Below are 27,803 nucleotides of genomic sequence, written 5' to 3'. Positions count from 1 at the left end.
TTTTGTGTATGGGTGGTCCCTGGGATCGAACCCACTACCTTGGTGTTACAAGCGCCGTGCTCTACCAGCTGAGCTACAGAGGACCACAATAGGGAAGCACGGCTGTGGAGAGATGAATGACAATGGTGAGAGACTGGCAACATTCTGCATCACAAATAACCTGGTGATTGGTGGCATCCTGTTTCCCCACAAGAATATCCAAGCTGACATGGTACTCTCCTAATGGAAGAGAGAATAACCATATTGACCACCTGATGATCAATGGCAAGTGGAGAGCCTCGCTGAGGGACGTCAAGGTGCGAAGGGGGGCAGTTGTCGCAAGTGACCACCATCTTGTGACTGCCGACAGCCAAAATAAAGCTGAAATGTTCAAGACCACCGACAAAAGGAACAACAAGATTTGATGTTGGCATGCTGAGGGACCGAACCGTCAAGAAAACCTTCATAATGCAAGTTCGCAACAAGTATCAAGCCCTTTCAAACAACACAGAAGAAGAAGATGAGGAGGCAACTGAAGGAAATATAGACAGAAAGTGGGAGAAAGTGGTTAAAACTTACAGTGAAAACAGTAATCTCCCGAGTGGCGCAGTGGTCTAAGGCACTGTATTGCAGTGCTAGCTGTGCCACTAGAGATCCTGGTTCGAATCCAGGCTCTGTCGTAGCCGGCCGCGACCGGGAGACCCATGGGGCGGTGCACAATTGGCCCAGCGTCGTCCAGGATAGGGGAGGGAATGGCCGGCAGGGATGTAGGTCAGTTGGTTGAGCATGGTGTTTGCAACGCCAGGGTTGTGGGTTCACTACCCATGGGGGGCCAGTAAAAAAATATATATATATAAAAAAGAATAATGTATGCACTCACTAACTGTAAGTCGCTCTGGATAAGAGCGTCTGCTAAATGACTAAAATGTAAAGCAGCAAGAAAACCATAGGACACAGAAGAAGGCAACGCAAGGAATGGATCACCCCAGAAACATGGGAAATGATTGTGGAAAGAAGGGACCTGAAAAAGAAAACAACAGATGCCAAATCAAAAATGTTAAAATTGGAGGAGCAGTACAGAAAAATCAACACACAAGTCAAAAGGTGAGTAAGAAGAGACAAAGGGTCCTACATGGAGGAGGAGGCAAATGCAGCTGAAAAAGGAGCAGTATACAAAATCACTAACCTGTGGCAGAAAATTCAAGTGAAATACTCAAATCGAAGGCAATCTCCTGACTACAGAAAAATTAACAGCAAGCAAGATGGACAGAACATTTCAGAGGTTCTTAACAGAGAACCCCCTATGGATTCAATTAACACACCTGAAGCTGCTCCAGAAGATCTAGACATAAACACTGACCAACCAATAAAGAATGGGAAAGCTCCAGGTCCTGGTAACCTCAATGCAGAGCTTTTCAAAATCGATCCAGTATTGGCTGCAAACATCCTTCTTCCACTCTTCACTCACATCTGGATGAAGGGAAAGATACCTTCAGATTGGACCAAGGGGGTCATCATACAGGTACCTAAGAAGGGCACAGTATCCGATTGCAACAACTGGAGGGGCATCACACTTATCCGTTCCCAGCAAGATCTTTCGCAAGATTATCATACAAAGGATGTCTTCAGCTATAGACAAAGTGCTTAGGAATGAACAAGCAGGTTTTAGGGGAGGAAGGAGATGTACAGACCAGGTCTTCGCCCTCAGGAACATCATTGAGCAATGTAGTGAGTGGCAACGTAAACTCTACATCAATTTTATTGACTTCCAGAAGGCTGTTGACAGCATTCACTGCGAAAGCCTATGAAAGATCTTAAGAATTTATGGAATCCCCACCCATGTTGTTAACATCATAAAACAGTTCTACAGCAACTTTTCATGCATTGTGCGAACGAGCAACATGAGCTTTGCTGTGAAGTCTGGAGTTCGTCAAGGTTGTGTGATGTCAGACTTACTCTTCAACCGGGCAATAGACTGGGTCATGCGGCGAACAACAGAAGAGCAGGCAAGAGGAATATGATAGACCTTGTATTCTACTCTAGAAGACCTTGACTTCACAGAAGACCTGGCTCATTTTATCACACACACACCAACATCTACAAGATAAAACTGACAAGAGTCCGGTCCTTTGGCCAGCAAGTCGGCCTGGTTATCAACTGCAGCAAGGCAAAGGTCACGCCCATCAACATCAACACAGCAAAAGCAGTCAAAATCCCACAGTTTTACTTACCTTGGGAGCACCATATAAACTTCAGTTAGTGCTAAACACGGCTGCTAGAATCTTGACTAGAACAAAAAAATGTGATCATATTACTCCAGTGATAGCCTCTGGCTTCCTGTTAAGGCTAGGGTTGATTTCAAGGTTTTACTGATAACCTACAAAGCATTACATGGGTTTCCTCCTACCTATCTCTCCGATTTGGTCCTGCCGTACATACCTACACGTACGCTACGTTCACAAGACGCAGGCCTCCTTATTGTCCCTAGAATTTTTAAGCAAACAGCTGGAGGCAGGGCATTCTCCTATAGAGCTCAATTTTTATGGAATGGTCTGCCTATCCATGTGAGAGACACAGACTCGGTCTCGACCTTTGTCTTTACTGAAGTCTCTTCAGTATGTCCTATGATTGAGTGTAGTCTGGCCCAGGGGTGCAAAGGTGAACGGCAAGGCACTGGAGCGACGAACCGCCCTTGCTGACTCTGCCTGGCCGGCTACCCTCTCTCCACTGGGATTATCTGCCTCTGACCCTAATATGGGGGCTGAGTCACTGGCTTACTAGTGCTCTTCCATGCCGTCCCTAGGAGGGGTGCGTCACTTGAGTGGGTTGAGTCAAAGACGTGATTTCCTGTCTGGTTTTGGTTTTGCTTCCCCTCGGGCTGGTGTGGTGGAGGAGATCTTCGTGGGCTATACTCAGCTTTGTCTCAGGGTAGTAAGTTGGTGGTCTGTTGATATCCCTGGTGGTGTGCGGGCTGTGTGTGCTTTGGTAAAGTGGGTGGGGTTATATTCTGCCTGGTTGGCCCTGTTTGGGGGTATCGTCGGACAGGGCCTCAGTGTCCCCCGACTCCCCCATGTCTCAGCCTCCAGTATCTATGCTGCAATAGTCTATGTGCAGGGGGGCTAGGGTCAGTCTGTTATATCTGGTGTAATACTCCTGTCTGGTGTCCTGTGTGAATTTAAGTATGCTCCCTCTAATTCTCTCTCCCCCATGCCTCAGGACTACCTGGCCTCAGCTCTCTCTCTCTCTCTCTCTCTCTCTCTCTCTCTCTCTCTCTCTCTCTCTCTCTCTCTCTCTCTCTCTCTCTCTCTCTCTCTCTCTCTCTCTCTCTCTCTCTCTCTCTCTCTCTCTCTCTCTCTCTCTCGTCGGAGTGCATGCTGGGAGTGAGTCATGAAGCAGGAGTGATTGTTAGAGCGACTGGAATTATTTTCACTCTATTGGGTTTTGGTGTATACAGTGGGGAAAAAAAGTATTTAGTCAGCCACCAATTGTGCAAGTTCTCCCACTTAAAAAGATGAGAGAGGCCTGTAATTTTCATCATAGGTACACGTCAACTATGACAGACAAATTGAGAAAAAAAATCCTAAAAATCACATTGTAGGATTTTTAATGAATTTATTTGCAAATTATGGTGGAAAATAAGTATTTGGTCACCTACAAACAAGCAAGATGTCTAGCACTCACAGACCTGTAACTTCTTCTTTAAGAGGCTCCTCTGTCCTCCACTCGTTACCTGTATTAATGGCACCTGTTTGAAATTGTTATCAGTATAAAATGCTGGTCCTACTCACACTGCCCTACCCTATGCTTTGACTTCTTTCTCCCCTCTCTCTCCAGATAAAATCCTGCGACTTGTGACTGCAGGCCGCCCAACAACCTGCCCGCTTGACCCCATCCCCTCCTCTCTTCTCCAGACCATCTCCGGTGACCTTCTCCCCTACCTCACCTCGCTGATCAACTCATCCTTGACCGCTGGCCATGTCCCTTCCGTCTTCAAGAGAGCGAGAGTTGCTCCCCTTCTCAAAAAACCAACACTCGATCCCACTGATGTCAACAACTACAGACCAGTATCCCTTCTTTCTTTTCTTTCCAAAACTATTGAGCGTGCCGTCTTTAGCCAACTCTCTTGCTATCTCTCTCAGAATGACCTTCTTGATCCAAACCAGTCAGGTTTCAGGACTGGTCATTCAACTGAGACTGCTCTTCTCTGTGTCACGGAGGCTCTCCGCACTGCTAAAGCTAACTCTCTCTCCTCTGCTCTTGTCCTTCTAGACCTGTCTGCTGCCTTTGATACTGTGAACCATCAGATCCTCCTCTCCACCCTCTCCGAGCTGGGCATCTCCGGCGCGGCTCACTCCTGGATTGCGTCCTACCTGACCGGTCGCTCCTACCAAGTGGCGTGGCGAGAAGCTGTCTCCGCACCACGTGCTCTCACCACTGGTGTCCCCCAGGGCTCAGTTCTAGGCCCTCTCCTTTTCTCCCTATACACCAAGTCACTTGGCTCTGTCATATCCTCACATGGCCTCTCCTATCATTTCTACGCTGACGATACACAACTAATCTTCTCCTTTCCCCCTTCTGATAACCAGGTGGCGAATCGCATCTCTGCATGTCTGGCAGACATATCAGTATGGATGACGGATCACCACCTCAAAGTGAACCCTGGCAAGACGGAGCTGCTCTTCCTCCCGGGGAAGGACTGCCCGTTCCATGATCTCGCCATCACGGTTGACAACTCCGCTGTGTCCTCCTCCCAGAGTGCGAAGAGCCTAGGCGTGACCCTGGACAACACCCTGTCGTTCTCCGCCAACATCAAGGCGGTGACCCGCTCCTGCAGGTTCATGCTCTACAACATTCAGAGAGTACGACCCTGCCTTACACAGGAAGCGGCACAGGTCCTAATCCAGGCACTTGTCATCTCCCGTCTGGACTACTGCAACTCGCTGTTGGCTGGCCTCCCTGCCTGTGCCATTAAACCCCTACAACTCATCCAGAATGCCGCAGCCCGTCTGGTGTTCAACCTTCCCAAGTTCTCTCACGTCACCCCCCTCCTCCGCACACTCCACTGGCTTCCAGTTGAAGCTCGCATCCGCTACAAGACCATGGTGCTTGCCTATGGAGCAGTGAGGGGAACGGCACCTCTGTACCTTCGGGCTCTGATCAGTCCCTACACCCAAACGAGGGCATTGCGTTCATCCACCTCTGGCCTGCTGGCTCCCCTTCCTCTGCGGAAGCATAGTTCCCGCTCAGCCCAGTCAAAACTGTTCGCTGCTCTGGCACCCCAATGGTGGAACAAGCTCCCTCATGACGCCAGGACAGCGGAGTCACTCACCACCTTCCGGAGACATTTGAAACCCCACCTCTTTAAGGAATACCTGGGATAGGATAAAGTAATCCTTCTACCCCCCCCCCCCCCCCCAAAAAAAAAAAAAATTGTAAAGTGGTTATCCCACTGGCTATAGGGTGAACGCACCAATTGGTGAGTCGCTCTGGATAAGAGCGTCTGCTAAATGACGTAAATGTGCCCTTGAGCAAGGCACTTAACCCTAATTGCTCTTGTAAGTCGCTCTGGATAAGAGCGTCTGCTAAATGACTAAAATGTAAATGTAATAAAAGACACCTGTCCACAACCTCAAACAGTCACACTCCAAACTCCACTATGGCCAAGACCAAAGAGCTGCCAAAGGACACCAGAAACAGAATTGTAGACCTGCACCAGGCTGGAAAGACTGAATCTGCAATAGGTAAGCAGCTTGGTTTGAATAAATCAACTGTGGGAGCAATTATTAGGAAATGGAAGACATACAAGACCACTGATAATCTCCCTCGATGTGGGGCTCCACGCAAGTTCTCACCCCGTGGGGTCAAAATGATCACAAGAACGGTGAGCAAAAATCCCAGAACCACACGGGGGGACCTAGTGAATGACCTGCAGAGAGCTGGGACCAAAGTAACAAAGCCTACCATCAGTAACACACTACGCCGCCAGGGACTGATCCGTGTAAAGGAAAGAATGAATGGGGCCATGTATCGTGAGATTTTGAGTGAAAACCTCCTTCCATCAGCAAGGGCATTGAAGATGAAACACAGCTGGGTCTTTCAGCATGACAATGATCCCAACCACAACGCCCGGGCAATGAAGGAGTGGCTTCGTAAGAAGCATTTCAAGGTCCTGGAGTGGCCTAGCCAGTTTCCAGATCTCAACCTCATAGAAAATCTTTGGAGGGAGTTGAAAGTCTGTGTTGCCCAGCGACAGCCCCAAAACATCACTGCTCTAGAGGAGATCTGCATGGAGGAATGGGCCAAAATACCAGCAACAGTGTGTGAAAACCTTGTGAAGACTTACAGAAAACGTTTGACCTGTGTCATTGCCAACAAAGGGTATATAACAAAGTATTGAGAAACTTTTTTTATTGACCAAATACTTATTTTCCACCATAATTTGCAAATAAATTCATAAAAAATCCTACAATGTGATTTTCTGGATTTTTTCTCTCTCATTTTGTCTGTCATAGTTGACATGTACCTATGATGAAAATTACAGGCCTCTCTCATCTTTTTAAGTGGGAGAACTTGCACAATTGGTGGCTGACTAAATACTTTTTTTCCCCACTGTATATATATATATATATATATATATTGATTAGTTTAGTTGTTTTAAGGTTATCTTGTCTAAGTATCACTAAGCACGTATAGGGGTGGTAGGATCGTTGAGGTTGTTTTTCGCGAGGGCACAACCAGCGGGTGGGGCTGGTTGCAATGGCCACTCGTGGAAGTTTGGAGTTTGAAAAACTTAGTCGGTGGCATGGAGTAAAGATTCCTGCTGCGGCAGGGTGTTCAGTGGAAGAATGTAGCTTGGCAGTGGGTGCTATCATTGTGTATGATAGCATCAAATAAGCCTCAAGGATGAATAGCGCTGTAGTGATATTTTTAGATTCCATTGAAAAGGTGAATAAGATAGTTGAGAGTGGTGTTGTGTTGCGGGAGACATAGACGCTGGTATTTCCGCTTATGAATCCGGCGAAGAAAGTTATACTTTCTAACGTGCCACCATTTGTTAGAGATGAAGTGTTGGAGCGAGAGTTATCTCGTCATGGTCAAATTGTATCTACAATAAAGAAGGTTATTTTTGGATGCAAATCTCTGTTGCTGAAACATGTCGTGTCTCATAGGAGACAAGTGAATATGGTTTTAAAAAAGGACATTGATGAACTGAATTTAGCATTCATTTTTAAGATTGATGGATTTGATTATGTATTCTACGCTTCTACTGAATCAATGAAATGCTTTGGCTGTGGAAGAGAGGGGCATTTGGTACGTAATTGTCCCAAGAACGAGCGCGCAGAGTCTGGTAGCAGCTCTAGTGCTGGTGCAGCTAATGCACCAACGTGAAGGGATGAACATGCTAAGGGTGCAGGGGAAGGGAGAAGGTGGGCAGATGTGGTTGGAAAAGTAGGAGAGGCAGTGTGTATACGGGGGCAATTGTGGTAGATCAGAACAAAGAAGGAGGGGAAAAAGTCGGTGAGATTGCGACTGCAGTCGCTGAGGGGGTGCTGGAAAAATTAGGAGATTGAAATAATGGAAAAGGAAGCAGCTGTTTTCAAAGCACCGAGGAGTAAGAAGAAGAATGTAAGGGGTGGTGAAGGGTCTAATTCCAAGAGGAAGGTAGAGATTGATAAATCAGTTGAAGATAAACAGGTTGTAGAGATGGTGGAGTTTTCTTCTGGGGAGGATAGCGAGAGTGAGTCATCTGATGCGTCACAACAAAATAGTGAGATAAATGGGGTGGAAGGGAGGTATGGGATTGAGAAGGTACGTCAATTTCTGAAGTTGAAAAACAGATTTTTTTCCCTGAAAGTGAATTGTTTATTGAATCAGCAAAGTTTCTGATGTCAAAAATAACAGGGGGAGGTTTGACAAGCCCTACAATTGCTAGACTCAAGAAAGTGGTCACGAGAGTGATAAGTGATGGAAATTCTAAAGAAAATGAAAGAGTTCAGTCGCAGCCTTAACTCTGTAAAGAGATGTGGTTTCTGTGTCTTCCTCTGTATTTTTTTTTTCCATCCATGAGCAGTTTTAAGATTTCTTCTTTAAACGTAAATGGGGCAAGAGACGTAAAAAAAAAAGAGCCATAGTGTATGAGTTAATTAGGGGAAAGGGAAGTGACATACATTTTCTACAAGAAACGCATAGTAATTTGAAAAATGAAGTTGTGTGGCAACAGGAGTCAGGGGGGGCAGTGGTGTGTAGTCATAAAAACTCAAAAAGTGGGGGTGTGGCCATCTTGTTCTCAAAAGGGTTTTTGCCTTTGTCATATGAGGTTGAAGAGGTAGTTGAGGGGAGGTTATTAAAAGTTAGAGCAAGGTATGAAAACATCACTATGTGTCTGATAAATGTATATGCCCCAGTGGTGGCAGTTGAGAGGGTATGTTTTTTAGAGACATTATCAAATACCATTGAGAAATGTAATAATGAAGATTATTTATTTATTGCTGGGGATTTTAACTGCACAATCAGTGATTCAGATAGAAATCACAAAGAACCTCATATAGCCTCAAGGACTTTTTTAAAACGCCTCATTGTAACACATGAACTGTGTGATATTTGGCGAAGTCAACATGGAGGCACGAGACAGTACACCTGGGCGCATGTAAGAGAGAACACCATCTCTATGGCCAAGTTAGATAGGTTTTATTGTTTTGAGCATCAATCTCAGGTCTGTAAATCAAGTGTGATAACCCCAGTGGGATTTTCTGATCATTGTTTAATAACAGAGGTGGTGTTCATTAACGATGTAAAACCCAAAAGCGCATACTGCATTTTAATATAACTTTATTGAGTGATGCTCACTTCAGGAAATGTTTTAGTTTTTTTCTGGGAGAGGTGGAGGTCTCAAAAGGCCAGTTTTGTATCCCTTCAACAGTGGTGGGATATAGGGAAAATCCATATTCAACAATTCTGTAATCAATAAACGAGGAATGTCACCAAGGATATCACCAGATCAATGAAAGCCCTAGAGACTGAAATAGTGGAACTCATGACGTTGGTTGAGACCACAGGAGATCGAGGCCATACTCAGGCCCTCAAGAGGAAAAAATCTGCATTGGCAGACCTGCTGGGTATCAGAGCACAGGGGGAATTGGTGAGAAGTAAGTTTCAGGGAATCTCTGAAATGGATGCCTCATCCACATTTTTCTTTGGTTTAGAGAAAAAGAATGGACAAAGATGAATTATTCATTGTCTCAAATCAGCTGTTGGACAGGAGCTCACTAGCCCTAGTGAAATTAGAAAGAGGGCAGTAGAGTTCTATGCTGAGCTCTACAAGTGTGAGTACAAAGGGGATAAAACAGTGACACAGCAGTTCCTTGATGGGCTCTCACAGGTGGCTGCAGAACCTCAGGTTGAGCTAGAGCAACCATTGTCTTTGCAGGAGCTATACACTGCATTAAAAGGCATGGAAAATGGAAGGGCACCAGGCACTGATGGGCTTCCCGTTGACTTTTTTAAGTATTTTTGGGCTATGTTGGATGAGAGGATTGGCTAGCAGTAGTTAATGATAGTTTAACCGGAGGGTTACTACCAATAAGCTGCAGAAGGGCTATCCTCACCCGACTGCCCAAAAAGGTTGACCCTAGGGAGGTGAAGAACTGGAGGCCAGTGGGTTTATTGTGCACTGATTATAAGATCCTGTCAAAGGCTTTGTCCAACAGGCTGAGGGAGGTGATGGGGCAAATCATACATACAGACCAGTCCTACTGTGTTCCTGGCAGTGTCACGGTTCAGACAGACGACCAGAGGACCACAATTGCGTCACACCAGAAAGTTTATTAAACTTAAGGGAAAAGGGAAGTAGGGAGTGAATGAAGGCTCCAGGGGTAACAGGGATCCCGTCCAATGTGCTGGGTCTGTGCCCCCCCCAGTGGCAGCGATGCGTCCTATGAAGCCGGTGGTGGGTGGTCCAGAAGTCCTGGGGGGGGGAGACACAGACACAACAGGGCGGAATGAAACAAGGCAGCAGTACAGTTCAAGGGAAATCCAAAATACGTAGTAGCAAGGCAGAAGGCTGGTCAGAGTTACCGGGATTGAAGAGTAGTCAGGAGTCGTTATGGCAGAAGCAGGTCTGGATCTCCTGGGGCAGAAGAGTATCCAAAAATCAGGCAGGTCCGGGGTCACAAAACCAGGGTGAGCCAGAAGCGCGAGCAAACAGGTTCCGGGTGTGAGCTTTGCAGACGATCTGACACCGGAGAGCTGAAAGACAGGGCCTTAAATACTGGGAGAGGTAGTGGGTAATGCAGCGCAGCTGGCAGAGTAATTAGAGCAGAGCAGAGCAGGGACAGGTGGAGCTAGTTAGGCTGAGTAGAGAGAGTGGTGAGCAGAGTGGAAGAAAATTAAGGTGGCAACCCGGTGGAGTGAGAGGCTCATGACAGAACCCCCCCCCCAAGGGACGGCCCCAGAAGTCCCAAGAGCAACACCACGCCGGGCGGGAGGAGGGGAGCCGGAGGAGGGCTAGAACTCCTCCGAACGGTCCGAGTGAACGTCCTCATCCTCGGAGGAAGCCGGAGGGCCGTGGTCGGGAGATGGGACAGGTCCCGAGACAGGATCAGGCACAGGACAGGAAGCCGAGCGGGCAGGACGGTTAGGGACCCCTCTGGGGCGGCCCCTACGGATTGCAGGTTGATCAGGATGCCGTTGGTGGAAAGCGGTGATGAGAGTCCTATCCACAATCCGACTAGCTGGCACCCAGGTCCTTTCCTCAGGTCCATAGCCCTCCCAGTCAATGAGGTACTGGAGACCCCTACCCCTCCGTCTGGACCGAAGCAGGCGGCGGACGGTGTAAACCAGACCACCATCGACGAGCCGTGGAGGAGGAGGACAAGGCGCAGCAGGGACCAGCGGACTCTCATGGATGGGCTTAATCTTAGACACATGGAAAGTGGGGTGCACCCTCAGGGAATTAGGCAGTTGGAGCCGGACAGCAGTTGGGCTAATCACTCTTATGATAGGGAATGGGCCAATGAACCGAGGTGCCAGCTTCTGCGACTCCACCCTGAGTGGCAGGTTCTTCGATGACAACCACACCCTTTGACCAACATGGTAGGTGGGAGCAGGAATTCTCCGACGGTTGGCCCCGGTAGTGTAGCTGGCAACGGATCTGAGGAGTGTGGCTCGGGCTTGTGACCAGGTGCGGCGACATCGACGGGCAAAAGCAAGTGCAGATGGGCAAGTAACCTCCTCTTCCTGGCTGGCAAATAGAGGAGGCTGGTATCCATAAACACATTGGAAAGGGGACATACCGATGGCAGAGCAGGTCAGAGAATTGTGTGCGTACTCCACCCATGTCAATTGCTGCGACCAGGAGTGGGGGTTGCGTGAAGTCATGCATCGCAGTGCCTTCTCGAGCTCCTGATTAGCCCGCTCTGACTGCCCATTGGATTGGGGATGGAATCCGGAAGTCAGACTGACTGTGGCTCCCAGCAGGTGACAGAACTCCTTCCAAAAAGCGGAGGAGAATTGTGGACCACGGTCAGAAACTACATCCTTTGGCAGTCCGTGGATCCGGAAGACGTGTTCCAGGACCACCTGGGCGGTCTCCTTGGCGGTTGGGAGCTTGGGGAGGGGAATGAAGTGTGCCATCTTGCTGAAACGGTCAACTATGGTGAGAATGACGGTCATGCCACTTGAAGGGGGCAGCCCCGTGACAAAGTCAAGGGCGATGTGAGACCAGGGACGTCTGGGCACAGGCAGGGGCTGCAGCAATCCGGCTGGGGGCTGGCAGGACGACTTGTGTTGGTTGCAGATGGGGCAGGCTTGGACGAATTCCCGTACATCCTTTCTCAGAGAGGGCCACCAGAACCTCTGGGCGAGCAGGTTGTAAGTGCGGGTGGAGCCAGGGTGACAAGCTAGGCGGGAGTCATGTCCCCACTGAACGACCTGGGACCTCAGGTCTTCGGGGACAAAAAGGCGGTCAGCTGGGCAAGTGCTGGGACCTGGCTGGTTACGGAGAGCCTCCAGCACCTGTTCCTCAACAGCCCAGGTCAGAGCTGCAACGATGCAGGGACTTGGCAGAATCGACACAGGGTCCTTGGAGGGGGTGTCATCCTTCTGGAATTGACGGGAGAGGGCGTCTGGCTTGGTGTTGCGTGATCCAGGCCGGTATGACAGAGTGAAATTAAACCTGGTGAAGAACAGGGCCCAGCGGGACTGCCTGGAGTTCAACCGTTTGGCCGTGCGGATGTACTCCAAGTTCTTATGATCGGTCCAAACGAGAAATGGAATGGTGGACCCCTCCAGCCAGTGACGCCACTCCTCCAAGGCAAGCTTCACAGCCAGCAGCTCACGGTTCCCTATGTCGTAATTGCACTCAGAGGGGGACAACCGACGTGAGAAAAAGGCACAGGGATGGAGCTTCCTATCCTCCGCAGCCCACTGAGAAATCACAGCACCAACTCCCACATCCGAGGCGTCCACCTCCACAATGAATTGCCGGTCCACATCAGGCATCTGGAGGATGGGAGCGGAGGTGAACCTCACCTTGAGGGTACTGAAGGCTTTGTCGGCTGCTGGGGTCCAGGTGAAGGGTTGCTTGGTGCTGGTTAGAGCAGTGAGAGGGGCAGCAACGGTACTGTAGTTCCGGATAAACTTTCTATAGAAGTTAGCAAACCCCAGAAACTGTTGCAGCTTCTTTCTGTTCTCCGGAACTGGCCATGAAGTGACTGCTGATACTTTGGCAGGATCCATTTGGATACTTCCCTCTGCCACTATGTACCCCAGGAAGGCCACTGTCTTGACGTGAAACTCACATTTCTCTGCCTTGGCGTAGAGGGAATTCTCCAGAAGACGATGAAGGACTTGCTGGACATGGCGGGTGTGTTCAGACAGGTTTCTGGAGTAGATTAAGATGTCATCCAGGTAAACGAAGACAAACTTGTTTAACATGTCCCGCAGTACATCATTCACTAGAGCCTGGAACACAGCAGGAGCATTGGTGAGGCCAAAAGGCATAACCAGATACTCGTAGTGGCCTGTTGGTGTATTGAATGCGGTTTTCCATTCATCTCCCTCCCGGATCCGCACTAGGTGGTAAGCGTTTCTGAGATCCAACTTGGTAAAAACAGTGGCTCCCTGGAGCAACTCAAAAGCAGAGGTGAGCAGAGGCAGAGGGTAACGGTTCTTCACTGTGATGTCGTTGAGTCCCCTGTAGTCGATGCAGGGGCGAAGAGATCCGTCCTTCTTCCCCACAAAGAAGAAGCCAGCACCAGCAGGAGATGAAGATGAACGGATTAATCCTGCGGACAGAGAGCCATTGATGTAGTCCTCCATGGACTTTCTTTCAGGAGCAGACAACGAATAAAGACGACCCTTTGGAGGGGCTGTTCCAGGGAGGAGGTCGATGGCACAGTCGTACGGTCGGTGAGGGGGCAGAGATGTGGCTCTTGCTTTGTTAAACACCTCTCTGAGACCATGGTAGCATTCTGGGACATTGGAGAGGTCAGGAGCGGAGTTAGTAGGTACTGGCCGAGGGGGTAGTGCGGCAGCAAGCAGGCAGGTTCGGTGGCAGTCCTCTCCCCACTCCCTGATCACCCCGGTCACCCAGTCGAGCTGAGGGTTGTGCCGGCGGAGCCATGGGTAACCCAGGATGAGGGGTTGGCCTGGAGAGGGGAGCAGGTGAAACTGGATAGTTTCTTGATGGTTTCCGGACAGACCCATCGAGACCGGGGCCGTGACATGAGTGACCGATCCGAGTAGGTGTCCGTCCAGTGCCCGGGCAGGAATAGGAGGTGTCAAACGGAGGTTCTCCAGTCCCAGTTGGCGTGCCAGCTTGATGTCCATTATGTTGGCTTCGGCGCCAGAATCCACCAGAGCAGCCAGGGTGTGAGTTGAGTCAGAGAGGCGGAGGTGAACTTGCAGCAGGGGTTTGCGGTCGGAGGACTGGATGGTCATTGAACTCAACCGGACTCCCCCTATGCCCGGTGAGCTTCGGCCCTTTAAAGGGCAGGTTACCACACGATGTCCATCACCTCCACAATAGAGGCAGAGGTTTGAGGTGAAGCGGCGCTGGCGCTCTGCAGGAGTGAGAGAGGCTCGCCCAATCTCCATAGGCTCAGACTGATCAAGCTGACCTGGGTGAGTGGCAGTAGATGACAGGAGCCCAGTCGGATCTCTCCGAATGCCGGTAGTAGGTGGACCTTGGCGCCCCCTCTCACGACGACGGGTCTGTATCCTTCTGTCGATCCTGACAGTCAGTGCGATGGCTTCATCAAGAGTGGAAGGCAGTTCATGGGAGACCAACTCGTCCTTGATATAGTCAGCCAAACTATGGAAGAACGCGTCCACCAACGATGGTGTGTTCCAAGAACTTCGTCTAGCCAGGGTTCGGAAGTCGATGGAATGGTCTGCGACTGTACGTCTGCCTTGTCGAATACTGAACAGTTCACGAGACGCCTCTGCGGTTGGTGAATCCAGGTCAAACACCTTCAGCATCTCCTCAGCAAACAGGTCGAAGGTTGCACATGCGGGGGTTTGACGTTCGAACTCTGCTGTTCCCCAGAGTCGAGCTCGGCCCGTCAGGTGAGTGATGGCATACCCAACTTTAGCCCCCTCCGTGGCGAAGGTCCTTGGCTGCAAGGAGAACTGAAGTCGGCAGCTAGTCAGGAATGGCCGGACCTGGGTTGAATCGCCGTTGAACCGCTCGGGGTTTCCAATCTTGGGTTCCGGAGCAGCGGCTGCAATGACCGGGGCAGGTAACTCGGGGGCAGGGCTGGTGGGCAGACTGGCTGGGGTAAGGTTGGTGAGGAGTTGAATGATCATGGCGAGTTGTTGTTGCTGCTGCTGGAACTGCTGCTCATGCTCATCGGTTTCCATGTCGGGGAAAGTGTGCGCTGAGTCCATAATGGTCAGATCGTACTGTCACGGTTCAGACAGACGACCAGAGGACCACAATTGCGTCACACCAGAAAGTTTATTAAACTTAAGGGAAAAGGGAAGTAGGGAGTGAATGAAGGCTCCAGGGGTAACAGGGATCCCGTCCAATGTGCTGGGTCTGTGCCCCCCCCAGTGGCAGCGATGCGTCCTATGAAGCCGGTGGTGGGTGGTCCAGAAGTCCTGGGGGGGGGAGACACAGACACAACAGGGCGGAATGAAACAAGGCAGCAGTACAGTTCAAGGGAAATCCAAAATACGTAGTAGCAAGGCAGAAGGCTGGTCAGAGTTACCGGGATTGAAGAGTAGTCAGGAGTCGTTATGGCAGAAGCAGGTCTGGATCTCCTGGGGCAGAAGAGTATCCAAAAATCAGGCAGGTCCGGGGTCACAAAACCAGGGTGAGCCAGAAGCGCGAGCAAACAGGTTCCGGGTGTGAGCTTTGCAGACGATCTGACACCGGAGAGCTGAAAGACAGGGCCTTAAATACTGGGAGAGGTAGTGGGTAATGCAGCGCAGCTGGCAGAGTAATTAGAGCAGAGCAGAGCAGGGACAGGTGGAGCTAGTTAGGCTGAGTAGAGAGAGTGGTGAGCAGAGTGGAAGAAAATTAAGGTGGCAACCCGGTGGAGTGAGAGGCTCATGACAGGCAGGCAGATAACATTTCTCTGATTCGTGATTTTTTGGACGTCTCTAGAGCTATTGGGTTGGATGCTGGTCTAATTTCAATTGATCAGGAAAAGGCATTTGACCGAGTTGAACATCAATACTTATGGCACACTTTTGAGGCGTTTGGGTTCAGCTCTGGTTTTATTGCCATCATAAAGGTGATATATGGTGACATTGAAAGTGTATTGAAAGTTAACGGTGGTTTGAGTGCTCCTTTTAAAGCGTGTAGAGGTATTAGGCAGGGATGTTCTTTGTCGGGAATGTTATATGCCATTGCTATAGAGCCACTACTAAATAGCATTAGAAGTCGCATTGAAGGGGTGTACCTTTCAGAAGATATTCCTCCTATTCGTCTCTCAGCCTATGCTGATGATGTAGTTGTTTTAGTGAAAAATCAAGCGGAGGTGGATAGTTTGAGTCTAATGGTTGATCGTTTTAGGGGAATATCCTCTGCAAAGGTAAATTGGGAAAAAAGTTGTGCTTTACAGATTGGAGAATGGTCTGGAGGGATCATGGCTTTGCCAGGGGGGCTGGAATGGTGTAATGGAGGTTTTAAGTATCTTGGAGTATACCTAGGAGATGAGGGGACAATGGAAAAGAATTGGATTGGGGTGGTTGAAATGGTGGAAGGGAGGATGAGGAGATGGCATTGGTTGTTATCTCGTATGTCATATAGGGGGCGCACTATTATAGTTAACAATGTGATTGCCTCTGCACTGTGGCATCGGTTGTCAGTTTTAGAGCCACCATCTGGCCTTCTGGCTAAGCTACAGGTGATTATTGTAGATATATTTTGGGATAAATATCATTGGGTTCCACAAAGTCTTTTGTATTTGTCAAAAGAGGAGGGGGGACAAGGGCTTGTACATCTTGCTAGTAGGGCTGCTGCTTTCTGCTTTCAGTTTATTCAAAGGTTGCTTTATGGACTGGAAATTGTGGTTTGGAGAGGGGTGGCAGGTCTTGTATTACAGCAGGTTGGAGGATTAGGTTTAAAGAAGGCTTTATTTTTGGTTGATAGTAGCCAGATTTCTAGGGAGGGAGTACCTCCGTTTTACAGAGGCCTTCTTAGGGTGTGGAGCATAATGAAAGTTTCCAGATGAACTTGTTATTTTTTCCTATTTTTTTGCATTACAACCTGTAATTTAAATTGATTTTTATTTGGATTTCATGTAATGGACATACACAAAGTTGTCCAAATTGGTGAAGTGAAATGAAAAAAATAACTTGTTTCAAAAAATTAGAACAAATAAATAACGGAAAAGTGGTGCGTGCATATGTATTCACCGCCTTTGCTATGAAGCCCATAAATAAGATCTGGTGCAACCAATTACCTTCAGAAGTCACATTTTTAGTTAAATAAAGTCCACCTGTGTGCAATCTAAGTATCACATGATCTGTCACATGATCTCAGTATATATACACCTGTTCTGAAAGGCCCCAGCATCTGCAACGCCACTAAGCAAGGGGCACCACCAAGCAAGTGGCACCATGAAGACCAAGGAGCTCTCCAAACAGGTCAGGGACAAAGTTTGGAGAAGTACAGATCAGTGTTAGGTTATAAAGAAATATCTGAAACTTTGAACATCCCACAGAGCACCATTAAATCCATTATAAAAAAATGGAAAGAATATGGCACCACAACAAACCTGCCAAGAGAGGGCCGCCCACCAAAACTCACGGACCAGGCAAGGAGGGCATTAATCAGAAAGGCAACAAAGAGACCAAAGATAACCCTGAAAGAGTCGCAAAGCTCCACAGCAGAGATTGAAGTATCTGTCCATAGGACCACTTCAAGCCGTACATTTACACTTTACATTTTAGTCATTTAGCAGACGCTCTTATCCAGAGCAACTAACAGTTAGTGAGTGCATACATTTGCATACACTCCACAGAGCTGGGCTTTACATAAGAGTGGCCAGAAAAAAGCCATTGCTTAAAGAAAAAAATAAGCAAACACGTTTGGTGTTCGCCAAAAGCCATGTGGGAGACTCCCCAAACATATGGAAGAAGGTACTCTGGTCAGATTAGACTAAAATTGAGCTTTTTGGCCAACAAGGAAAACACTATGTCTGGCGCAAACCCAACACTTCTCATCATCCCTAGAACACCATCCCCACAGTGAAGCATGGTGGTGGCAGCATCATGCTCTGGGGATGTTTTTCATTGGCAGGGACTGGGAAACTGGTCAGAATTGAAGGAATGATGGATGGCGCTAAATACAGGGAAATTCTTGAGGGAAACCTGTTTCAGTCTTCCAGAGATTTGAGACTGGGACGGAGGTTCACCTTCCAGCAGGACAATGAACCTAAGCATACTGCTAAAGCAACACTCAAGTAGTTTAAAGGGGAAACATTTAAATGTCTTGGAATGGCCTAGTCAAAGCCCAGACCTCAATCTAATTGAGAATCTGTGGTATGACTTAAAGATTGCTGTACACCAGCAGAACCCATCCAACTTGAAGGAAGTGGAGCAGTTTTGCCTTGAAGAATGGGCAAAAATCCCAGTGGCTAGATGTGCCAAGCTTATAGAACCATACCCCAAGAGACTTGCAGCTGTAATTGCTACAAAAGGTGGCTCTACAAAGTATTGACTTTAGGGAAGTGAATAGTTATGCACGCTCAAGTTTTCCGTTTTTTTGTCTTATTGTTGTTGTTATTGTTGTTTCACAATAAAACATATTTTGCATCTTCAAAGTGGTAGCCATGTTGTGTAAAACAAATGATACAAACCCCCATAAAATCCATTTTATTTCCAGGTGGTCCTCTGTAGCTCAGCTGGTAGAGCACGGCGCTTGTAACGCCAAGGTAGTGGGTTCGATCCCCGGGACCACCCATACACAAAAATGTATGCACGCATGACTGTAAGTCGCTTTGGATAAAAGCGTCTGCTAAATGGCATATTATTATTATTATTTAGGTTGTAAGGCAACAAAATAGGAAAATGCCAAAGGGGGTGATTACTTTCGCAAGCCACTGTACCTTCCACACAACTTGTCTCTGGAGAATCATACACATCTTCTGGCCAAACACAATATTAAAGATCAACCTCCTTAGACAAACGAAGCAGGATGCCATACTCGATACGCTGCTGGAGCTGGATTGGACACGTCCTGATAAAGAGTACAGACTCTATCCCAAGAATAGCTGTCTATTGAACTTCAGAGGGCAGACGTAAGAGGGGGAGTCCCAAGACAACGTGGCATAGAACAATGGAGACCAAGCTCCAACATCAGCAGAGCAGGGGCACGGTGGAGAAGATGGCCAGAGACAGACAGAAATGGAGTGCCGTTGTTTCTGCCCTATGCGCCAGCCGGCGTGACGGGGATAAGTGAAGTGACACACACACACACACACTCACACACACACACAATCCCCCCTTCCCTGATACATGTGTAAATATTGTTCTATAAATTGTGCCTTCCTGTATTATACTTGCGTACAAAAAAATATATACTGAGCTATTTACTTGCATTGTCGGGAAGGAACCTGCAAGTAAGCATTTCGTTGGACAGTGTACCATGTGTATCCTGTACATTCAACTAATAAAACTTGAAACTTGAAACACACACACACTTCCATTTCATATAAATAAATGGCTCAATTGGCATCACAAGCAACAATCACAAGCTAAAAAAGCTGGAGCAACCCTGCCCTTACTCTCTCTTTGTCTGCAGGTGGAAACAATCAAGCACACACATACTGAGACAGCTAATCTAAATCACACATACACACACATACACAGAATGTTGGAACAAACTGTAAGCCTGACCTCCGATTCCAGAGCCCTCAGTCTGCGATCATGATCCCTTGTCTCAGCCATCTGTTTCAGCACACTGTCCACCCTGTCACACAGCAAACACATAGGTCCAAAATTATTTGCACCCTTGATAAAGATAAGCAAAAAATACTGTATAAAATAAAGAATACAAATACAGAACTATATTGTATGCAAAACATTTACACTAATACAATTGCTCAGAGAAAGAGATTTTGTTTAACAAGTAATAATTTGTTTTGCTCAAAAAGATAGGTGTCAAAATTATTGGAATCCCTGTTTTCAATACCTTTCAATACAGATGTAGGATCTTAATTTGATCACTTTTGTCGCTGCAAACTTGTAGTGTATTTGAGGTTTAAAAAGGCTTCTAAAGTTTGTAATTTCCACGTAGAAATGTGATTTGTCCAAACGAAAAATGTACCACTACAAAAATGTCCATTAAATATAATCCACATAATAACTCACATTTCCTGTTGCTGCAGGATAATTTTCCTTCTGTAGCAAACTGCCTTAAATTAAGATCCTACATCATAGTCCTGTGTAGCTCAGTTGGTAGAGCATGGTGCTTGCAACGCCAGGGTTGTGGGTTTGATTCCCACGGGGGACCAGTATGAAAAACTGTAAATTGCTCTGGATAAGAGCGTCTGCTAAATGACTAAAATGTAAATGTAACATCTGTACCTCAGCATGCCAGGCACACTGGACCCACTCCAAATTACCTACCACACAGAACCACGGAAGATGCCATTTCCATCGCTATTCACACGCCCATAACACATCTGGACATGAGGAACACCTATGTGAGAATGCTGTTCAGCAGTCAACACTATTTTTCCCTCCAAGCTCGACACCAAGCTCAGAGCCCTGGGTCTGGACACCACCCTCTGCAACTGGATCCTGGACTTCCTGACAGGCAGACCACAGCCTAAGAGGATTGGCAACAACACCTCCTCCACACTGACTGTTAACACAGGGGCCCTCAAGGGGTGTGTCCTCAACCCTCTGCTGTACTCCCTGTTCACCCACAACTCCATCATCAAGTTTGCTGATGACACCATGGTTAACCAGCAACGATGAGTCAGTCTATAGGGAGGAGGTAAAATAATTGGCATTGTGGTACCAGGACAACAACCTCTCCATCACCATCAGCAAAACAAAGGAGTTGATTGTTGACTTCAAGACGCAGAGGAGGGAACATGCCCCGATTCACATCAACGGGACTGCAGTAGAGATAGTCAGCAGTTTTAAATTCCTCGGCCTCCATATCCCCTAGGACTTGACACGGACCAACAACACCACCACTGTTGTGGCGGCTGAAGAAATGTGGCATGCCACCCCGGGTCCTCTCCGAATACTACAGCGGCACCATCGAGAGCGTCCTGACCGGTTGCATCACGGCCTGGTACGCCAATCTACAAGCCATCAGACCGCTAAACACTTGAACTGGACTGTTCACCTGCTCTGATTCTCTGCACCTTAGCACACATGCATTCACACACACACACATTCATGCTACACACACATCACAACTGCTGCTACCAGACTTTTATTATGATTGCTAAATACTGCACAATTTAAAACATTTGCCCCCAATCCCTTCTTCCCCAAAACACATGTACAGTGCCCTCCACTATTATTGGCACCCCTGTTTAAGATGTGGTCGAGGACTTCCAAAAATGCTCCTTTTTTTTTTAAACAACATAGAACCCAAATGCAAAAAAAGAGAAAAATCCAACCTTTTATTTAAGTACATTACTTTGGTGGTAAAAAAAAAAATCACACATTTAGAAAAAAAAAACTTGAAATCATGTGTCCCACAATTATTGGCACCCCTAACAATTTCGCTGAAAATTTTAATTGATTTTTTTTTAAATATATTTTTCTGTAGTTGCTAAAGTTGGTCAGGGTATCTAGGAACTTTTAATTAGTAATTCATGACTTCCTGTTTCCCTGGGGTATAAATATGACGTGACACAGAGGCCTAATTCTCTTACCCATTTGTCAACATGGCAAAGACAAGAGAACACACCATTCAAGTAAGGCAGATTTGTGTCGACCTTCATAAGTCAGGCAATGGCTACAAGAAAATAGCCACTCGCCTTAACTTGCCCGTATCTACAGTCAGAGGAATCATTAAGAAGTTTAAAACAACTGAAACAGGTGACAAACAAGGCTGGAAGAGGTCCCAAGTTTATCTTGCCACAACGCACAGTGAGGAGGATGGTAAGAGAAGTAAAAAAAAGTCCTAAGCTCACTGTCACAGAATTGCATCAAAGAGTGGCATATTGGGGTCACAAAGTCTCCAAAACAACCATCAGACGCTATCTACATGCCAACAAGCTGTTTGGGAGGCATGCAAGGAAAAAGCCTTTTCTCATTAACACTCACAAACGTAAACGTCTGGAGTTTGCTAAGCGGCACTGGGACTTCAACTGGGATCGTGTGCTTTGGTCAGATGAGACTAAGATTGAGCTTTTTGGCAACAAACACTCTAAGTGGGTCTGGTGTAAAACAAAAGATGAGTATGCCGAAAAGCACCTCATGCCCACCGTGAAGTATGGTGGAGGATCTGTGATGCTGTGGGCCTGTTTCTCTTCCAAAGGCCCTGGGAACCTTGTTAGGGTGCATGGCATTATGAACGCTTTGAACTACCAGGACATTTTAAATAAACACCTGATGGCCTCTGCCAGAAAGCTGAAGATGGGTCGTCATTGGGTCTTTCAGCAGGATAATGATCCAAAACATGTGGCAAAATCTACACATAAATGGTTCAGCAGTCACAAACTCAAGGTCCTCCCATGGCCATCTCAGTCCCCAGACCTCAACCCAATCGAAAACCTGTGGGGCGAGCTAAAGAGGAGAGTGCACTGGATGATCTAGAAAGATTGTGCAAAGAAGAATGGTCAAAGATCCCTCTCTCTGTGTTCTCCAATCTTGTGAAATGTTATAGGAGGAGATTAAGTGCTGTCTTGTTGGCAAAAGGGGGTTGTACAAAGTATTAACATCAGGGGTGGCAATAATTGTGGGACACATGATTTCAAGTTTTTTTTTTTCTAAATGTGTGAATTTTTTTTTTTACACCAAAGTAATGTACTTAAATAAAAGGTTGGATTTTTCTATTTTTTTGCATTTGGGTTCTATGATGTTTAAAAAAAAAGGAGAATTTTTGGAAGTCCTCGACCACATCTTAAACAGGGGTGCCAATAATTGTGGAGGGCACTGTACATATTGCGCAGAGTAGGTGAACGGATGATCTCCACATGTGTGGTTCCCACCGTGAAGCATGGATTAGGAGGTGTGATGGTGTGGGGGTGCTTTGCTGGTGACACTGTCTGTGATTCATTTATAATTGAAGGCACACTTAACCAGCATGGCTACCACAGCATTCTGCAGTGATACGCCATCCCATCTGGTTTGCGCTTAGTGGGACTATCATTTGTTTTTCAACAGGACAATGACCCAAAACACACCTCCAGGCTGTGTAAGGGCTATTTTACCAAGAAGGAGAGTGATGGAGTGCTGCATTAGATGACCTGGCCTCCACAATCACTCGACCTCAACCCAATTGAGATGGTTAGGGATGAGTTGGACCGCAGAGTGAAGCAAAAGCAGCCAACAAGTGCTCAGCATATGTGGGAACTCCTTCAAGACTGTTGGAAAAGCATTCCAGGTGACTACCTCATGAGTTGAGAGAATGCCAAGAGCTGTCATCAAGGCAAAGGGTGGCTACTTTGAATAATATTTTTTGGTTACTACATGATTCCATATGTGTTATTTCATAGTTTTCATGTCTTCACTATTATTCTACAATATAGAAAACAGTAAAAATAAAGAAAAATGAGTAGGAGTGTACCAAATTTTGACTGGTACTGTATACAATACATTTATATGTAGACTACTGTACATGTAACATGTAAATATAAATATATTCATAATATCCATAAATATCCACAATATCTAGAAAAGGCTGTAGTTAAATTGGTAGAGAAAAATGCTGAAAGAGAGATGGAACCAAACTGGAGGGTGGGTGTAAAGGTTGACTCACTTGACTGACATCCGTTTGAGCCTCTCAGAGTCACTCCCTCTCTGGATCTTGCTCTGGGCTGTCAGGAAGTTCTCCTTCTGAATGGCCTCCCATGTCATTAGCCTGTTAGCTGCTTTCCCCTTCAGCTCCAATACTAACAGAGGTGGAAAATGTGTTAGTCGTGCTGATGGTTAGCGTGAGGTAGGAAACACAGGAGGTTGCTGAGTGGAGAATGGCTCATAATAATGGCTGGAACGGAGCAAATGAAAGGGATGTATTTGATACCATTCTACTTATTCCGCTCCAGCCATTACCACGAGCCTGTCCTCCCCATTTAAGGTGCCACCAACCTCCTGTGGTAGGAAACCAGTAGTTAGCATGTTAAACTCTCTGTCAGACACAGAGGTTGTTGCCCAATAATCTCTCCTTTTTTATTTATTTATTTATGTATTTATTTATAGGGGACAATGCACATTAATCAGCATTAATATTACAATAATGCAACATCCATGTAAATGTGCAGGGGTTAGCCAAAAGCTAATTTGCACCTGTAGTCCCAGGGCAGGTAAAGGCAATTACACAGCCACAATACATATACACACTAAAACAATACAAAATACAAATACATTACATCCAATAATATATAATTCTAACAACAACAACAACTTCTTCGTAATGAAAACACTGTCGTCTTACATACAGTATGAGGAACCACAGATAACTAATGTGCACAGGTTTGGATAGATTTGAGCCATGTTTTCAATTTAAATGTAAAAGTGCAATAATCAGTGCAGCTTTTCAAGTCCATGGGTATTACATTCTACTATATTGTAGCTCTAACAGAGAATTTTCTGTGTCGAAAAGGGACAACGCAATCCCCTCTAGTTACTGCCCTTGTTATCCTGCAGGTGCTTTCCTTGAGCATGATATGTCGGCATAACGGTGGAGGGGCAAGACCATGCATGATCTTAAAGACAAGGCTTGCATCTATATACTGCTTAAAGCTATCCAGACTGAATAAATAATGTTTGTGATTGATGTGACAATGGTGGCAACTGTTTGGTTTGTTATCAAAAATCTTAAGTGTTTGTTTGTAGAGTGATTCAATTGGTTTCAGAATAGTAGCTCCTGCTTGTGAATATCTCAGATGTGAGAAGATCATAGCATGCATATATAGTTTGGCAGCCTCCAGAGGAAGGTAAGGTCTTATAAACCTAAATTTGGATAATCCAAACTTTACCGTGTTTACCACCTTCTTCACATGTTTCTTAAATTTCAAGTTGGAGTCCAAAATGACGCTGAGATACCTGAAGTTAGACACAACTTTCATATTCTCCCCATTAACAAGAACAGCTCGTTGGGAAGAATCAATGGATTTTTTTGAGAAGTACATACAAACAGTCTTGTCGATATTTAAATGCAAACAAGAATCAGTAATCCATTTAGAAACGTGTATCATAGCTTCAGTTAACTTGTTAACAACTTGTCTGTTTGTGTACATACGTATCGTCTGCATACATTGGCATGTTAACTTGTGGGCAAGCAAGTGGGAGATCATTTATATAGATGGTAAACAGAAGGGGGCCTAATATTGACCCTTGTGGGACCCCAATGTTATAGTAAAAAGAGTCCGACTGAGTGTCCCCCAGACGAACCCTTTTGACTTCTGTTTCTCAGATAGGAATAGATCCAACTAATGGCTTCAGTGGACACATTAAGGGAGGATAGTTTGGATAGGAGGACATGATTCACAGTTTCAAAGGCTTTTTTAAGATCCAACAAGACTGCGCCGACTTCACCACCTATATCAGTTTACCATACACAAAGAAGACATGGCCTCCTGAAGTGTGTGCTTGATCACTTACCTTCACGAATTTGAAAGGAAATTACTGGTATATGCAAACTCCTAGTCTTTGCCTAAATACAGTTGAAGTAATATGGCTACAGGTTCATCTGCCTCACCTAAAGCCCATTCTTTTGGGAAGCTACTATAGACCACCAAGTGCTAACAGTCAGTATCTGGATAACATGTGTGAAATGCTTGATAATGTATGTGATTTTACATTTTAGTCATTTAGTAGACGCTCTTACCCAGAGCGACTTACAGTTAAGTGAGTGCATAATTTTTTTTTCATACTGGCCCCCTGGCCCTCCGGCCCTCCGTGGGAAACGAACCCACAACCCTAGCGTTGCAAACGCCATGCTCTACCAACTGAGCTACCTCTCTGATATCAACAGAGAGGTATATTTTATGGGTGATTTAAATATTGACTGGCTTTGATCAAGCTACCCACTCAAGAAAAAGCTTTAAACTGTAACCAGTGCCTGCAACCTGGTTCAGGTTATCAGTTAACCTACCAGGGTAGTTACAAACAGCACAGGAATGAAATCATCAACATGTATTGATCATATCTTTGCTAATGCTGCAGAAATTAGCTTGAAAGCAGTATCCAGATCCATCGGATATAGTGATCACAATATAGTAGCCATATCTAGGAAAAGCAAAGTTCCAAAGGCTGGGCCTAATTTAGTGTATAAGAGGTCATACAATACGTTTTTTAGTGATTCCTATGTTGTTGATGTAAATAATTTGTGTTTGTCGGTGGTGTGTAATGAGGAGCAAACAGACGCTGCACTTGACACATTTATGAAATTGCTTATTCCAGTTACTAATAAGCATGCACCCATTAAGGAAGTGACTGTAAAAACTGTTCAATCCCAGTGGATTGATGAGGAATTGAAAAATTGTATGGTTGAGAGGGATGAGGCAAAACTAATGGCAAATAAGTCTGGCTGCACAACCGACTGGCAAACATATTGCAAATTGAGAAATCATGTGACTAAACTGAATAAAAATATGATGAAACAAAGATAAATGACATAAACAAGTATAGTAAAAAGCTTTGGAGCACCTAAATGAAATTTTGGGAAAAAAGGCAAACTCAGCTCCATCGTTCATTGAATCAGATAGGCTCATTCATCACAAAACCGACTGATATTGCCAACTACTTTAATGATTTTTTCATTGACAAGATTAGCAAACATAGGCATGTCAGCAACAAACACTGACACTACACATCCAAGTATATCTGACCAAATTATGAAAGACAAGCATTGTCATTTTGAATTCCATAAACTGAGTGTGGAAGAGGTGAAAATATTATTGTTGTCTATCAACAATGACAAGCCACCGGGGTCTGACAACTTGGATGGAAATTTACAGAGGATAATAGCGGACGATATTGCCACTCCTATTTGCCATATTTTCAGTTTAAGCCTACTGTAAGTGTGTACCTCCAGGCCTGGAGGGAAGCAAAAGTCATTATGCTACCTAAGAATAGTAAAGCCCCCTTTACTGGCTCAAATAGCCTACCAATCAGCCTGTTACCAAACCTTTGTAAACTATTGGGGAAAATGGTGTTTGACCAGGTACAATGCTATTTTACAGTAAACAGACTTCAAGCACACTTATAGGAAAGGACATTCAACAAGCACTGCACTTACACAAATGACTGATGATTTGCTGTGAAAAATTGATGATAAAAATATCATGGGGGCTGTTTTGTTAGACTTCAGTGCGGCTTTTGACATTATCGATCATAGTCAGCTGCTGGAAAAACGTATGAGTTATTGCTTTACACCCCCGACTATATTGTGGATAAAGAGTTACCTGTCTAACAGAACACAGAGGGTGTCATTTAATGGAAGCCTCTCCAACATAATCCAGGTAGAAACAGGAATTCCCCAGGGCAGCTGTCTAGGCCCCTTACTTTTTAAAATCTTTACTAACAACATGCCACTGGCTTTGAGTAAAGCCAGTGTGTCTATGTATGTGGCAGTGTGTCTATGTATGTGGATGACTCAACACTATACACGTCAGCTACTACAACGACTGAAATGACTGCAACACTTAACAAAGAGCTGCAGTTAATTTCAGAGTGGGTGGCAAGGAATAAGTTAGTCCTAAATATTTCAAAAATTAAAAGCATTGCATTTTGGACAAATCATTTACTAAACCCCAAACCTCAACTAAATCTTGTAATAAATAATGTGGAAATTGAGCAAGTTGAGGTGACTAAACTGCTTGGAGTAACCCTGGATTGTAAACTGTCATGGTCAAAACAAATGTTTACAACAGTAGCTAGGATGGGGAGAAGTCTGTCCATAATAAAGCACTCCTCTACCTTCTTAACAGCACTATCAATAAGGCAGGTCCTACAGGCCCTAGTTTTGTCACACCTGGACTACTGTTCAGTCGTGTGGTCAGGTGCCATAAAAAGGGACTTAGGAAAATCCAATTGGCTCTGAAGAGGGCAGCACGGCTGGCCCTTGGATATACATAGAGAGCTAACATTAATAATATGCATGTCAATCTCTCCTGGCTCAAAGTGGAGGAGAGATTGACTTCATCACTACTTGTATTTATCAGAGGTATTCACATGTT

General features: G+C 46.0%; 1 protein-coding gene across 1 annotated transcript in view; it reads right to left on the bottom strand.

The window, feature by feature from the left end:
- Nucleotides 1-27,803, bottom strand: part of LOC311099758 (transient receptor potential cation channel subfamily M member 4-like) — a 110,984-nt gene that overhangs the window by 8,384 nt on the left and 74,797 nt on the right. Inside the window, exons 24-25 of the mRNA XM_084140502.1 lie at nt 23,381-23,513; nt 19,327-19,399 (exon numbers count right to left, since the gene is read on the bottom strand). Of these exons, the coding sequence (XP_083996628.1) occupies nt 19,327-19,399; nt 23,381-23,513 (206 nt within the window). The remainder of the gene's footprint in view (nt 1-19,326; nt 19,400-23,380; nt 23,514-27,803) is intronic.

The sequence above is a fragment of the Coregonus lavaretus genome (assembly GCF_964263955.1).
Source record: "Coregonus lavaretus genome assembly, chromosome: 1".
Lineage (NCBI taxonomy): Eukaryota > Metazoa > Chordata > Actinopteri > Salmoniformes > Salmonidae > Coregonus > Coregonus lavaretus.
The sequence above is the reverse complement of the archived record's forward strand: the minus strand, read 5'-3'. Positions and strand labels throughout refer to the sequence as shown.